This window comes from Oncorhynchus keta, chromosome 17, assembly GCF_023373465.1.
Source record: "Oncorhynchus keta strain PuntledgeMale-10-30-2019 chromosome 17, Oket_V2, whole genome shotgun sequence".
NCBI classification, from domain to species: domain Eukaryota; kingdom Metazoa; phylum Chordata; class Actinopteri; order Salmoniformes; family Salmonidae; genus Oncorhynchus; species Oncorhynchus keta.
Window position 1 is genome coordinate 56509186 of NC_068437.1, and position 15138 is coordinate 56524323.

A 15138-nucleotide genomic window follows, 5' to 3' on the forward strand; every position below is an offset into this window, starting at 1 on the left:
ACTACATGGAACTCTATTCCACATCAAGTAATAAAATTAGACTTAAAAAAACAGATTCAAAAACATCTTATGGAACAGTGAAATAATAACTGCAATACAAATACCGGGCAGATATATTTATATCAATGGCAATTTGAATGCGGACAGATACCGTGACGAGATCCTGAGGCACATTGTTGTTCGATTCATCCGCCACCATAGTGTTTCACTATGATAATGTTTGGCCCTAAGTCGCAATGGATCTGGACACAGTTCCTGGAAGCTGAAAATGTCCCAGTTCTTCCACGGCCTGCACTCAACAGAAATGTCACCCGTTTGGGATGCTCTGGATCGACAGCGTGTTCCAGTTCCTGCCAATATCCAGCAACATTCCACAGCCACTGAAGGAGTTGGGACAACATTCCACGATCAACAGCCTAATCAACACGATGTGAAGGAGATGCCACGCTGCATGAGGCAAATGGTGGTCACACCAGATACTGACTGGCTTTCTGATTGAAGGCCCTACCTTTTCATGAATGGTACCTGTGACCAACAGATCCATATCTGTATTCCCAGTCATGTGAAATGAATAGATTCGGGCCTAGTGAATGTATTCCCAGTCATGTGAAATGAATAGATTCGGGCCTAGTGAATGTATTCCCAGTCATGTGAAATGAATAGATTAGGGCCTAATGAATGTATTCCCAGTCATGTGAAATGAATAGATTAGGGCCTAATGAATGTATTCCCAGTCATGTGAAATGAATAGATTAGGGCCTAATGAATGTATTCCCAGTCATGTGAAATGAATAGATTAGGGCCTAATGAATGTATTCCCAGTCATGTGAAATGAATAGATTCGGGCCTAGTGAATGTATTCCCAGTCATGTGAAATGAATAGATTAGGGCCTAATGAATGTATTCCCAGTCATGTGAAATGAATAGATTAGGGCCTAATGAATGTATTCCCAGTCATGTGAAATGAATAGATTAGGGCCTAATGAATGTATTCCCAGTCATGTGAAATGAATAGATTCGGGCCTAATGAATGTATTCCCAGTCATGTGAAATGAATAGATTAGGGCCTAATGAATGTATTCCCAGTCATGTGAAATGAATAGATTCGGGCCTAATGAATGTATTCCCAGTCATGTGAAATGAATAGATTCGGGCCTAATGAATGTATTCCCAGTCATGTGAAATGAATAGATTAGGGCCTAATGAATGTATTCCCAGTCATGTGAAATGAATAGATTAGGGCCTAATGAATGTATTCCCAGTCATGTGAAATGAATAGATTCGGGCCTAATGAATGTATTCCCAGTCATGTGAAATGAATAGATTCGGGCCTAATGAATGTATTCCCAGTCATGTGAAATCCTAATAGATTCATGTGGGCCTAATGAATGTATTCCCAGTCATGTGAAATGAATAGATTAGGGCCTAATGAATGTATTCCCAGTCATGTGAAATGAATAGATTCGGGCCTAATGAATGTATTCCCAGTCATGTGAAATGAATAGATTAGGGCCTAATGAATGTATTCCCAGTCATGTGAAATGAATAGATTCGGGCCTAATGAATGTATTCCCAGTCATGTGAAATGAATAGATTCGGGCCTAATGAATGTATTCCCAGTCATGTGAAATGAATAGATTCGGGCCTAATGAATGTATTCCCAGTCATGTGAAATGAATAGATTCGGGCCTAATGAATGTATTCCCAGTCATGTGAAATGAATAGATTAGGGCCTAATGAATGTATTCCCAGTCATGTGAAATGAATAGATTAGCCTAATGAATGTATTCCCAGTCATGTGAAATGAATGTATTCCCAGTCATGTGAAATGAATAGATTAGGGCCTAATGAATGTATTCCCAGTCATGTGAAATGAATAGATTCGGGCCTAATGAATGTATTCCCAGTCATGTGAAATGAATAGATTAGGGCCTAATGAATGTATTCCCAGTCATGTGAAATGAATAGATTAGGGCCTAATGAATGTATTCCCAGTCATGTGAAATGAATAGATTCGGGCCTAATGAATGTATTCAAATGGACTGATTTCCTTATATAAACTGTAACTCTGTAAAATCTTTGAAATTGTTGCATGTAGCATTTATATTTTTGGTTCATGTAGTTTATCATTCCTTTTATGGTCAAAAGGTGTCAAAAACACATTCAAAGTGTACCATTTTTTACCATTGAATATAGGTGTTGTCCCTAGGGCCAGCCGTGCTGCCCTGTTCTGAATTGATGGCTGACTAAATCCTTTTTTGCCCCACTGTAGGTGTAAGAGAGCATACGTTGTCGTTTGTGGGTTCAGTTCGGCGTTTCGAAAAGCAGGATACACATTACCGGATGACATGCCAAGTTCATTTAATTTTAATGGTGTTTGTGTGACTAAAGTGACTCTGGATAAGAGCATTTTTGATAAATAAACTTATACCGTCATGCCTACCTGGCATATACACTACACACGCATTAATGGATCTCAATTTACGCAGTTCAGTAAAAATCCCAAATCACACATTTTTATTAATTGTATAAAAATGTATTTCTGATCAAGGAAAGCATGAAGTAACAGGAGTGACCGTCCAAGACGGTCAATGACAACAACGGAGTCTTTTCTTATTTATTTCTTTAAAAATGTGTGACTCCTACATAAAAAGATATTTCACAGACAAGACTATGAACAGCTTTGAAAACAAGATTTAAAGATAAAAACAAAATGGTGGCCATTTTGCTGGTGCTACAATTTCAAAATTGTACGGGCATTCACAATTTAGGAGGTGATAACGTGTGTACAAAACTGACAAGATTCTTACATAGGGCTGGATGCTAAAGTTTTTTTTTTTTTTTTAACAAAAAGTACAGGAAAGCTCTGAAGCCCTCCTTCCTTCCCATCACCACCCAGACACAGAGCAGCTAAGGGTCATTTCAACATCTTTCAGGGGTGAAATCTCAAATATACATGATCTAAATTAATATCCAGACCAGCTTGTTGAAGGGTTATAATACATTTACATAACCTTAAAAAACCCATCATGATTTCATAAACATTTCCTCCCAAAGATATTTTTAAAAACCTGTTACAGAGACCACATAACAGTAGTTAATGGGACTAAAAAGCAGAATAGAAAATAAAGAATGCACCCTATTCCCTTTATAGTGCACTACTTTTGACCAGTACCCATAGGGCTCTGCTCAAAAGAAGGGCACTATATACAGTAGAGAATAAGGTTCCATTTGGGATGCATAAATTGCAGGAAGACAACAGCAGCTGTGTAGCATCAACTTCAAAACAAACAACAAAAAAAAAACATTTGAAAGGTAAAAACTTTTTTTTTTTACTAAAATAGTAAAAGAAACAGTCAGCTAAAAGAAAATCAGAAGCACAAAAAAAATAAAAAATAAACGTTTAAAAACCATGAAAAAAAAAAAAAAAGATATATACATGTCATATATACATGTAATTACGTTTGTATATTATACAGGTTTGACTGCCCGTTCCTGTTAAAATGAGTCTTGAACAGTCAGGTCCTCACACAATCAAATCCCGACATTCAGTTCCATCAGTCCGAAGCTGCAGATGAGAAAACATCTCTCACAGAAAGTCACCAGGATCGTGTTCATTAGGCACCAAAACCCAAGAAAACGTTCCCGAAATGGAGGATGTTCTACCTGGAGTTGTCCAATGAGAAAAGCACACTTTTCATTCGCCGTTGCTAAATGTTTTGTAACGTTCGCACCCTAATGAACACAACCCTGCTTTTGAGCATAGACTTGAGGTCTGTCCAGACAGATGCCTTTCGTAATACAAGGGGACTGCTATACTCTTTGGGGGGGTGTACAGTTTAGTTGGAATATAACAGTTTAGTTTGAGTATACAAAACATATACATAGCTTCAAAATATTTGTTTTGTAGTTGTTTAAATACAAATTTCCCTCTGTAAACTGTTATTTTGTTGAACAAATTCTCGTTGGTAACGGCAATGCTGTAGACAGATCTCAACTTGGACGACATCCTCGGTGTCAGTTGAAGTTGATTCTCGTCATCTCCAACCGCGTTGAACGAAAAGGCATCCCTCTCCGTGTGCTGGGAGGTTTAGCCCGTAGAATCAGAATGAATAATGTACACATCCTACTTCTATGGGTTAGCCTGCTGGGTCAGCCAATCACGGATCAGTCGGGAGGAAGTAGGTCATGAAGACGAAACTGCTGTCTGACGTAAGGCCTTACGTCCTCATTCTGTAGAGAGAGAGAACAGTAAATAAAGACAAAATGACTGAGGTGACTTAAAGACAAAAACATTTTTTTTTTTGAAAAAGCAGAAGACAGGTCTGTCTCTATAACGATAAACAATTTTACAGGCCGTACAGAGACCCATTACAGAGACCCATTACAGAGACCCTACAGAGACCCTACAGAGACCCATGACAGAGACCCTACAGAGACCCTACAGAGACCCATTACAGAGACCCATTCTACAGGCCCTACAGAGACCCATTACAGAGACCCTACAGAGACCCATTACAGAGACCCTACAGAGACCATTACAGAGACCCATTACAGAGACCCTACAGAGACCATTACAGAGACCCATTCTACAGACCCTACAGAGACCCATTACAGAGACCCATTCTACAGGCCCTACAGAGACCCATTACAGAGACCCTACAGAGACCATTACAGAGACCCTACAGAGACCCATTACAGAGACCCATTACAGAGACCCTACAGAGACCCATTCTACAGGCTCTACAGAGACCCATTACAGAGACCCTACAGAGACCATTACAGAGACCCTACAGAGACCCATTACAGAGACCCTACAGAGACCATTATAGAGACCCTACAGAGACCCATTCTACAGGCCCTACATAGACCCATTGCAGAGACACATTCTACAGGCCCTACAGAGACCCATTACAGAGACCCTACAGAGACCCATTACAGAGACCCTACAGAGACCATTACAGAGACCCATTACAGAGACCCTACAGAGACCCATTACAGAGACCCTACAGAGACCCATTACAGAGACCCTACAGAGACCCATTACAGAGACCCATTACAGAGACCCTACAGAGACCATTATAGAGACCCATTACAGAGACCCTACAGAGACCCATTACAGAGACCCTACAGAGACCATTACAGAGACCCATTACAGAGACCCTACAGAGACCCATTACAGAGACCCTACAGAGACCATTACAGAGACCCATTACAGAGACCCTACAGAGACCCATTACAGAGACCCATTACAGAGACCCATTACAGAGACCCATTACAGAGACCCTACAGAGACCCATGACAGAGACCCTACAGAGACCCATTACAGAGACCCATTCTACAGGCCCTACAGAGACCCATTACAGAGACACATTCTACAGGCCCTACAGAGACCCATTACAGAGACACATTCTACAGGCCCTACAGAGACCCATTACAGAGACACATTCTACAGGCCCTACAGAGACCCATTACAGAGACACATTCTACAGGCCCTACAGAGACCCATTACAGAGACCCTACAGAGACCATTACAGAGACCCATTGCAGAGACCCATTGCAGAGACCCATTACAGAGACCCTACAGAGACCCATGACAGAGACCCTACAGAGACCCATTACAGAGACCCATTCTACAGGCCCTACAGAGACCCATTACAGAGACACATTCTACAGGCCCTACAGAGACCCATTACAGAGACCCATTGCAGAGACCCATTGCAGAGACCCTACAGAGACCCATTCTACAGGCTCTACAGAGACCCATTACAGGGGGTGTACAGAGTTGGAATATAACAGTTTAGTTTGAGTATACAAAACATATACATAGCTTCAAAATATTTGTTTTGTAGTTGTTTAAATACAAATTTCCCTCTGTAAACTGTTATTTTGTTGAACAAATTCTCGTTGGTACAGGCAATGCTGTAGACAGATCTCAACTTGGAGAGACCTCGGTGTCAGTTGAAGTTGATTCTCGTCATCTCCAACCGCGTTGAACGAAAAGGCATCCCTCTCCGTGTGCTGGGAGGTTTAGCCCGTAGAATCAGAATGAATAATGTACACATCCTACTTCTATGGGAGCCTGCTGGGTCAGCCAATCACGGATCAGTCGGGAGGAAGTAGGTCATGAAGACGAAACTGCTGTCTGACGTAAGGCCTTACGTCCTCATTCTGTAGAGAGAGAGAACAGTAAATAAAGACAAAATGACTGAGGTGACTTAAAGACAAAAACATTTTTTTTTTTGAAAAAGCAGAAGACAGGTCTGTCTCTATAACGATAAACAATTTTACAGGCCGTACAGAGACCCATTACAGAGACCCATTACAGAGACCCTACAGAGACCCTACAGAGACCCATGACAGAGACCCTACAGAGACCCTACAGAGACCCATTACAGAGACCCATTCTACAGGCCCTACAGAGACCCATTACAGAGACCCTACAGAGACCCATTACAGAGACCCTACAGAGACCATTACAGAGACCCATTACAGAGACCCTACAGAGACCATTACTGAGACCCATTACAGAGACCCTACAGAGACCCATTACAGAGACCCATTACAGAGACCCTACAGAGACCCATTACAGAGACCCTACAGAGACCCTACAGAGACCCTGACAGAGACCCTACAGAGACCCATGACAGAGACCCTACAGAGACCCATTACAGAGACCCATTCTACAGGCTCTACAGAGACCCATTACAGAGACCCTACAGAGACCCTACAGAGACCCTACAGAGACCCATTACAGAGACCCTACAGAGACCATTATAGAGACCCTACAGAGACCCATTCTACAGGCCCTACATAGACCCATTGCAGAGACACATTCTACAGGCCCTACAGAGACCCATTACAGAGACCCTACAGAGACCCATTACAGAGACCCTACAGAGACCATTACAGAGACCCATTACAGAGACCCTACAGAGACCCATTTACAGAGACCCTACAGAGACCCATTACAGAGACCCTACAGAGACCCATTACAGAGACCCATTACAGAGACCCTACAGAGACCATTATAGAAACCCATTACAGAGACCCTACAGAGACCCATTACAGAGACCCTACAGAGACCATTACAGAGACCCATTACAGAGACCCTACAGAGACCCATTACAGAGACCCTACAGAGACCATTACAGAGACCCATTACAGAGACCCTACAGAGACCCATTACAGAGACCCATTACAGAGACCCATTACAGAGACCCATTACAGAGACCCATTACAGAGACCCTACAGAGACCCATGACAGAGACCCTACAGAGACCCATTACAGAGACCCATTCTACAGGCCCTACAGAGACCCATTACAGAGACACATTCTACAGGCCCTACAGAGACCCATTACAGAGACACATTCTACAGGCCCTACAGAGACCCATTACAGAGACACATTCTACAGGCCCTACAGAGACCCATTACAGAGACACATTCTACAGGCCCTACAGAGACCCATTACAGAGACCCTACAGAGACCCATTACAGAGACCCATTACAGAGACCCATTACAGAGACCCATTACAGAGACCCTACAGAGACCCATTACAGAGACCCTACAGAGACCCATGACAGAGACCCTACAGAGACCCATTACAGAGACCCATTCTACAGGCCCTACAGAGACCCATTACAGAGACACATTCTACAGGCCCTACAGAGACCCATTACAGAGACCCATTGCAGAGACCCATTGCAGAGACCCTACAGAGACCCATTCTACAGGCTCTACAGAGACCCATTACAGAGACCCTACAGAGACCATTACAGAGACCCTACAGAGACCCATTACAGAGACCCTACAGAGACCCATTGCAGAGACCCTACAGAGACCCATTCTACAGGCCCTACATAGACCCATTGCAGAGACCCATTCTACAGGCCCTACAGAGACCCATTGCAGAGACACATTCTACAGGCCCTACAGAGACCCATTGCAGAGACACATTCTACAGGCCCTACAGAGACCCATTCTACAGGCCCTACAGAGACCCATTCTACAGGCCCTACAGAGACCCATTGCAGAGACACATTCTACAGGCCCTACAGAGTCCCATTCTACAGGCCCTACAGAGACCCATTGCAGAGACCCATTCTACAGGCCCTACAGAGACCCATTACAGAGACCCATTCTACAGGCCCTACAGAGACCCATTGCAGAGACCCATTCTACAGGCCCTACAGAGACCCATTCTACAGGCCCTACAGAGACCCATTGCAGAGACACATTCTACAGGCCCTACAGAGACCCATTGCAGAGACCCATTCTACAGGCCCTACAGAGACCCATTCTACAGGCCCTACAGAGACCCATTGCAGAGACACATTCTACAGGCCCTACAGAGACCCATTACAGAGACCCATTGCAGAGACACATTCTACAGGCCCTACAGAGACCCATTGCAGAGACACATTCTACAGGCCCTACAGAGACCCATTCTACAGGCCCTACAGAGACCCATTGCAGAGACACATTCTACAGGCCCTACAGAGACCCATTGCAGAGACACATTCTACAGGCCCTACAGAGACCCATTCTACAGGCCCTACAGAGACCCATTGCAGAGACACATTCTACAGGCCCTACAGAGACACATTCTACAGGCCCTACAGAGACCCATTGCAGAGACACATTCTACAGGCCCTACAGAGACCCATTGCAGAGACACATTCTACAGGCCCTACAGAGACCCATTCTACAGGCCCTACAGAGACCCATTGCAGAGACACATTCTACAGGCCCTACAGAGACCCATTACAGAGACCCATTCTACAGGCCCTACAGAGACCCATTACAGAGACCCATTCTACAGGCCCTACAGAGACCCATTCTACAGGCCCTACAGAGACCCATTCTACAGGCCCTACAGAGACCCATTGCAGAGACACATTCTACAGGCCCTACAGAGTCCCATTCTACAGGCCCTACAGAGACCCATTCTACAGGCCCTACAGAGACCCATTGCAGAGACCCATTCTACAGGCCCTACAGAGACCCATTGCAGAGACCCATTCTACAGGCCCTACAGAGACCCACAGAGACCCATTCTACAGGCCCTACAGAGACCCATTGCAGAGACACATTCTACAGGCCCTACAGAGACCCATTGCAGAGACCCATTCTACAGGCCCTACAGAGACCCATTCTACAGGCCCTACAGAGACCCATTGCAGAGACACATTCTACAGGCCCTACAGAGACCCATTACAGAGACCCATTGCAGAGACACATTCTACAGGCCCTACAGAGACCCATTGCAGAGACACATTCTACAGGCCCTACAGAGACCCATTCTACAGGCCCTACAGAGACCCATTGCAGAGACACATTCTACAGGCCCTACAGAGACCCATTACAGAGACCCATTGCAGAGACACATTCTACAGGCCCTACAGAGACCCATTGCAGAGACACATTCTACAGGCCCTACAGAGACCCATTGCAGAGACACATTCTACAGGCCCTGCAGAGACCCATTGCAGAGACCCATTGCAGAGACCCATTCTACAGGCCCTACAGAGACCCATTGCAGAGACTCATTCTACAGGCCCTACAGAGACCCATTGCAGAGACTCATTCTACAGGCCCTACAGAGACCCATTGCAGAGACTCATTCTACAGGCCCTACAGAGACCCATTGCAGAGACTCATTCTACAGGCCCTACAGAGACCCATTGCAGAGACTCATTCTACAGGCCCTACAGAGACCCATTGCAGAGACTCATTCTACAGGCCCTACAGAGACCCATTGCAGAGACTCATTCTACAGGCCCTACAGAGACCCATTGCAGAGACACATTCTACAGGCCCTACAGAGACCCATTCTACAGGCCCTACAGAGACCCATTGCAGAGACACATTCTACAGGCCCTACAGAGACCCATTGCAGAGACACATTCTACAGGCCCTACAGAGACCCATTGCAGAGACCCATTACAGAGACCCATTCTACAGGCCCTACAGAGACCCATTGCAGAGACACATTCTACAGGCCCTACAGAAACCCATTGCAGAGACCCATTCTACAGGCCCTACAGAGACCCATTACAGAGACCCATTCTACAGGCCCTACAGAGACCCATTACAGAGACCCATTCTACAGGCCCTACAGAAACCCATTGCAGAGACCCATTGCAGAGACCCATTGCAGAGACCCATTCTACAGGCCCTACAGAGACCCATTGCAGAGACCCATTCTACAGGCCCTACAGAGACCCATTGCAGAGACTCATTCTACAGGCCCTACAGAGACCCATTGCAGAGACTCATTCTACAGGCCCTACAGAGACCCATTGCAGAGACTCATTCTACAGGCCCTACAGAAACCCATTGCAGAGACTCATTCTACAGGCCCTACAGAGACCCATTGCAGAGACACATTCTACAGGCCCTACAGAGACCCATTGCAGAGACACATTCTACAGGCCCTACAGAGACCCATTGCAGAGACCCATTCTACAGGCCCTACAGAGACCCATTGCAGAGACACATTCTACAGGCCCTACAGAAACCCATTGCAGAGACTCATTCTACAGGCCCTACAGAAACCCATTGCAGAGACTCATTCTACAGGCCCTACAGAGACCCATTGCAGAGACACATTCTACAGGCCCTACAGAGACCCATTGCAGAGACACATTCTACAGGCCCTACAGAGACCCATTGCAGAGACCCATTACAGAGACCCATTCTACAGGCCCTACAGAGACCCATTGCAAAGACACATTCTATAGGCCCTACAGAAACCCATTACAGAGACACATTCTACAGGCCCTACAGAGACCCATTGCAGAGACACATTCTACAGGCCCTACAGAGACCCATTGCAGAGACCCATTACAGAGACCCATTCTACAGGCCCTACAGAGACCCATTGCAGAGACCCATTGCAGAGACCCATTCTACAGGCCCTACAGAGACCCATTGCAGAGACTCATTCTACAGGCCCTGCAGAGACCCATTGCAGAGACCCATTACAGAGACACATTCTACAGGCCCTACAGAGACCCATTGCAGAGACTCATTCTACAGGCCCTACAGAGACCCATTACAGAGACCCATTGCAGAGACTCATTCTACAGGCCCTACAGAGACCCATTGCAGAGACCCATTACAGAGACTCATTCTACAGGCCCTACAGAGACCCATTACAGAGACTCATTCTACAGGCCCTACAGAGACCCATTACAGAGACCCATTCTACAGAGACCCTACAGAGACCCATTACAGAGACCCTACAGAGACCCTACAGAAACCCATTACAGAGACCCATTACAGAGACTCATTACAGAGACCCTACAGAGACCCATTGCAGAGACCCATTCTACAGGCCCTACAGAGACCCATTACAGAGACCCATTCTACAGGCCCTGCAGAGACCCATTGCAGAGACACATTCTACAGGCCCTACAGAGACCCATTGCAGAGACACATTCTACAGGCCCTACAGAGACCCATTGCAGAGACACATTCTACAGGCCCTACAGAGACCCATTGCAGAGACACATTCTACAGGCCCTACAGAGACCCATTGCAGAGACACATTCTACAGGCCCTGCAGAGACCCATTACAGAGACCCATTCTACAGGCCCTACAGAGACCCATTGCAGAGACTCATTCTACAGGCCCTGCAGAGACCCATTGCAGAGACTCATTCTACAGGCCCTGCAGAGACCCATTGCAGAGACACATTCTACAGGCCCTACAGAGACCCATTGCAGAGACACATTCTACAGGCCCTACAGAGACCCATTGCAGAGACCCATTCTACAGGCCCTACAGAGACCCATTGCAGAGACCCATTCTACAGGCTCTACAGGACCCTACAGAGACCCATTGCAGAGACCCATTCTACAGGCCCAGAGACCCACAGAGACCCATTGCAGAGACCCATTCTAGAGGCCCTACAGGCCCTACAGAGACCCATTGCAGAGACCCATTCTACAGGCCCTACAGAGACCCATTACAGAGACCCATTGCAGAGACCCATTCAGAGACAGGCCCTACAGAGACCCATTGCAGAGACCCATTCTACAGGCCTACAGAGACCCATTCTACAGGCCCTACAGAGACCCATTACAGAGACCCATTCTACAGGCCCTACAGAGACCCATTGCAGAGACCCATTCTACAGGCCCTACAGAGACCCATTACAGAGACCCATTGCAGAGACACATTCTACAGGCCCTACAGAGACCCATTGCAGAGACACATTCTACAGGCCCTACAGAGACCCATTCTACAGGCCCTACAGAGACCCATTGCAGAGACACATTCTACAGGCCCTACAGAGACCCATTACAGAGACCCATTGCAGAGACACATTCTACAGGCCCTACAGAGACCCATTGCAGAGACCATTCTACAGGCCCTACAGAGACCCATTGCAGAGACCCATTCTACAGGCCCTGCAGAGACCCTACAGAGACCCATTGCAGAGACTCATTCTACAGGCCCTACAGAGACCCATTGCAGAGACCCATTCTACAGGCCCTACAGAGACCCATTGCAGAGACTCATTCTACAGGCCCTACAGAGACCCATTGCAGAGACCATTCTACAGGCCCTACAGAGACCCATTGCAGAGACCCATTCTACAGGCCCTACAGAGACCCATTGCAGAGACTCATTCTACAGGCCCTACAGAGACCCATTGCAGAGACATTCTACAGGCCCTACAGAAACCCATTGCAGAGACTCATTCTACAGGCCCTACAGAGACCCATTGCAGAGACACATTCTACAGGCCCTACAGAGACCCATTCTACAGGCCCTACAGAGACCCATTGCAGAGACACATTCTACAGGCCCTACAGAGACCCACAGAGACACCCAGGCCCTACAGAGACCCATTGCAGAGACCCATTACAGAGACCCATTCTACAGGCCCTACAGAGACCCATTGCAGAGACACATTCTACAGGCCCTACAGAAACCCATTGCAGAGACCCATTCTACAGGCCCTACAGAGACCCATTACAGAGACCCATTCTACAGGCCCTACAGAGACCCATTACAGAGACCCATTCTACAGGCCCTACAGAAACCCATTCTTGCAGAGACCCATTGCAGAGACCCATTGCAGAGACTCATTCTACAGGCCCTACAGAGACCCATTGCAGAGACTCATTCTACAGGCCCTACAGAGACCCATTGCAGAGACTCATTCTACAGGCCCTACAGAGACCCATTGCAGAGACTCATTCTACAGGCCCTACAGAGACCCATTGCAGAGACTCATTCTACAGGCCCTACAGAGACCCATTGCAGAGACACATTCTACAGGCCCTACAGAGACCCATTGCAGAGACACATTCTACAGGCCCTACAGAGACCCATTGCAGAGACACATTCTACAGGCCCTACAGAGACCCATTGCAGAGACCCATTCTACAGGCCCTACAGAGACCCATTGCAGGCCCTACAGAGACCCACAGAGACCCATTCTACAGGCCCAGAAACCCATTGCAGAGACCCATTCTACAGGCCCTACAGACCCATTGCAGAGACCCATTCTACAGGCCCTACAGAGACCCATTGCAGAGACACATTCTACAGGCCCTACAGAGACCCATTGCAGAGACACATTCTACAGGCCCTACAGAGACCCATTGCAGAGACCCATTACAGAGACCCATTCTACAGGCCCTACAGAGACCCATTACAGAGACCCATTCTACAGGCCCTACAGAGACCCATTGCAGAGACCCATTACAGAGACCCCTACAGGACCCATTGCAGAGACCCATTGCAGAGACCCATACAGGCCCTACAGGACCCTACAGAGACCCATTGCAGAGACCCATTCTACAGGCCCTACAGAGACCCATTGCAGAGACCCATTCTACAGGCCCTACAGAGACCCATTGCAGAGACACATTCTACAGGCCCTACAGAGACCCATTGCAGAGACACATTCTACAGGCCCTACAGAGACCCATTGCAGAGACACATTCTACAGGCCCTACAGAGACCCATTGCAGAGACACATTCTACAGGCCCTACAGAGACCCATTGCAGAGACACATTCTACAGGCCCTACAGAGACCCATTGCAGAGACCCATTACAGAGACCCATTCTACAGGCCCTACAGAGACCCATTGCAAAGACACATTCTATAGGCCCTACAGAAACCCATTACAGAGACACATTCTACAGGCCCTACAGAGACCCATTGCAGAGACACATTCTACAGGCCCTACAGAGACCCATTGCAGAGACCCATTACAGAGACCCATTCTACAGGCCCTACAGAGACCCATTGCAGAGACCCATTGCAGAGACCCATTCTACAGGCCCTACAGAGACCCATTGCAGAGACTCATTCTACAGGCCCTGCAGAGACCCATTGCAGAGACCCATTCTACAGGCCCTACAGAGACCCATTACAGAGACTCATTCTACAGGCCCTACAGAGACCCATTGCAGAGACTCATTCTACAGGCCCTACAGAGACCCATTACAGAGACCCATTGCAGAGACTCATTCTACAGGCCCTACAGAGACCCATTGCAGAGACCCATTACAGAGACTCATTCTACAGGCCCTACAGAGACCCATTACAGAGACTCATTCTACAGGCCCTACAGAGACCCTACAAAGACCCATTACAGAGACCCTACAGAGACCCATTACAGAGACCCATTACAGAGACCCTACAGAGACACATTCCAGAGACCCATTACAGAGACTCATTACAGAGACCCTACAGAGACCCTACAGAGACCCATTCTACAGGCCCTACAGAGACCCATTACAGAGACCCATTACAGAGACCCATTCTACAGGCCCTGCAGAGACCCATTGCAGAGACACATTCTACAGGCCCTACAGAGACCCATTGCAGAGACACATTCTACAGGCCCTACAGAGACCCATTGCAGAGACACATTCTACAGGCCCTACAGAGACCCATTGCAGAGACACATTCTACAGGCCCTACAGAGACCCATTGCAGAGACCCATTCTACAGGCCCTACAGAGACCCATTGCAGAGACTCATTCTACAGGCCCTGCAGAGACCCATTGCAGAGACACATTCTACAGGCCCTACAGAGACCCATTGCAGAGACACATTCTACAGGCCCTACAGAGACCCATTGCAGAGACCCATTCTACAGGCCC

The 15138-nt window shown here is 47.0% G+C and overlaps 1 protein-coding gene across 2 annotated transcripts in view; it reads right to left on the minus strand.

Annotated features, from left to right (window-relative positions):
• Window positions 1-2603: 2603 nt before the first annotated feature.
• LOC118396083 (CTD small phosphatase-like protein 2-A) overlaps window positions 2604-15138 on the minus strand; it is a 33696-nt gene continuing 21161 nt past the window's right edge. Inside the window, exon 13 of one of the 2 annotated variants that reach the window (XM_052466676.1) lies at window positions 2604-4233. In XM_052466676.1, the coding sequence (XP_052322636.1) occupies window positions 4168-4233 (66 nt within the window). In that variant the 3' untranslated portion in view covers window positions 2604-4167. Of the gene's footprint in view, window positions 4234-5956; window positions 6172-15138 lie in introns of those variants that run through there. The other variant, XM_052466674.1, reaches the window with a different exon arrangement.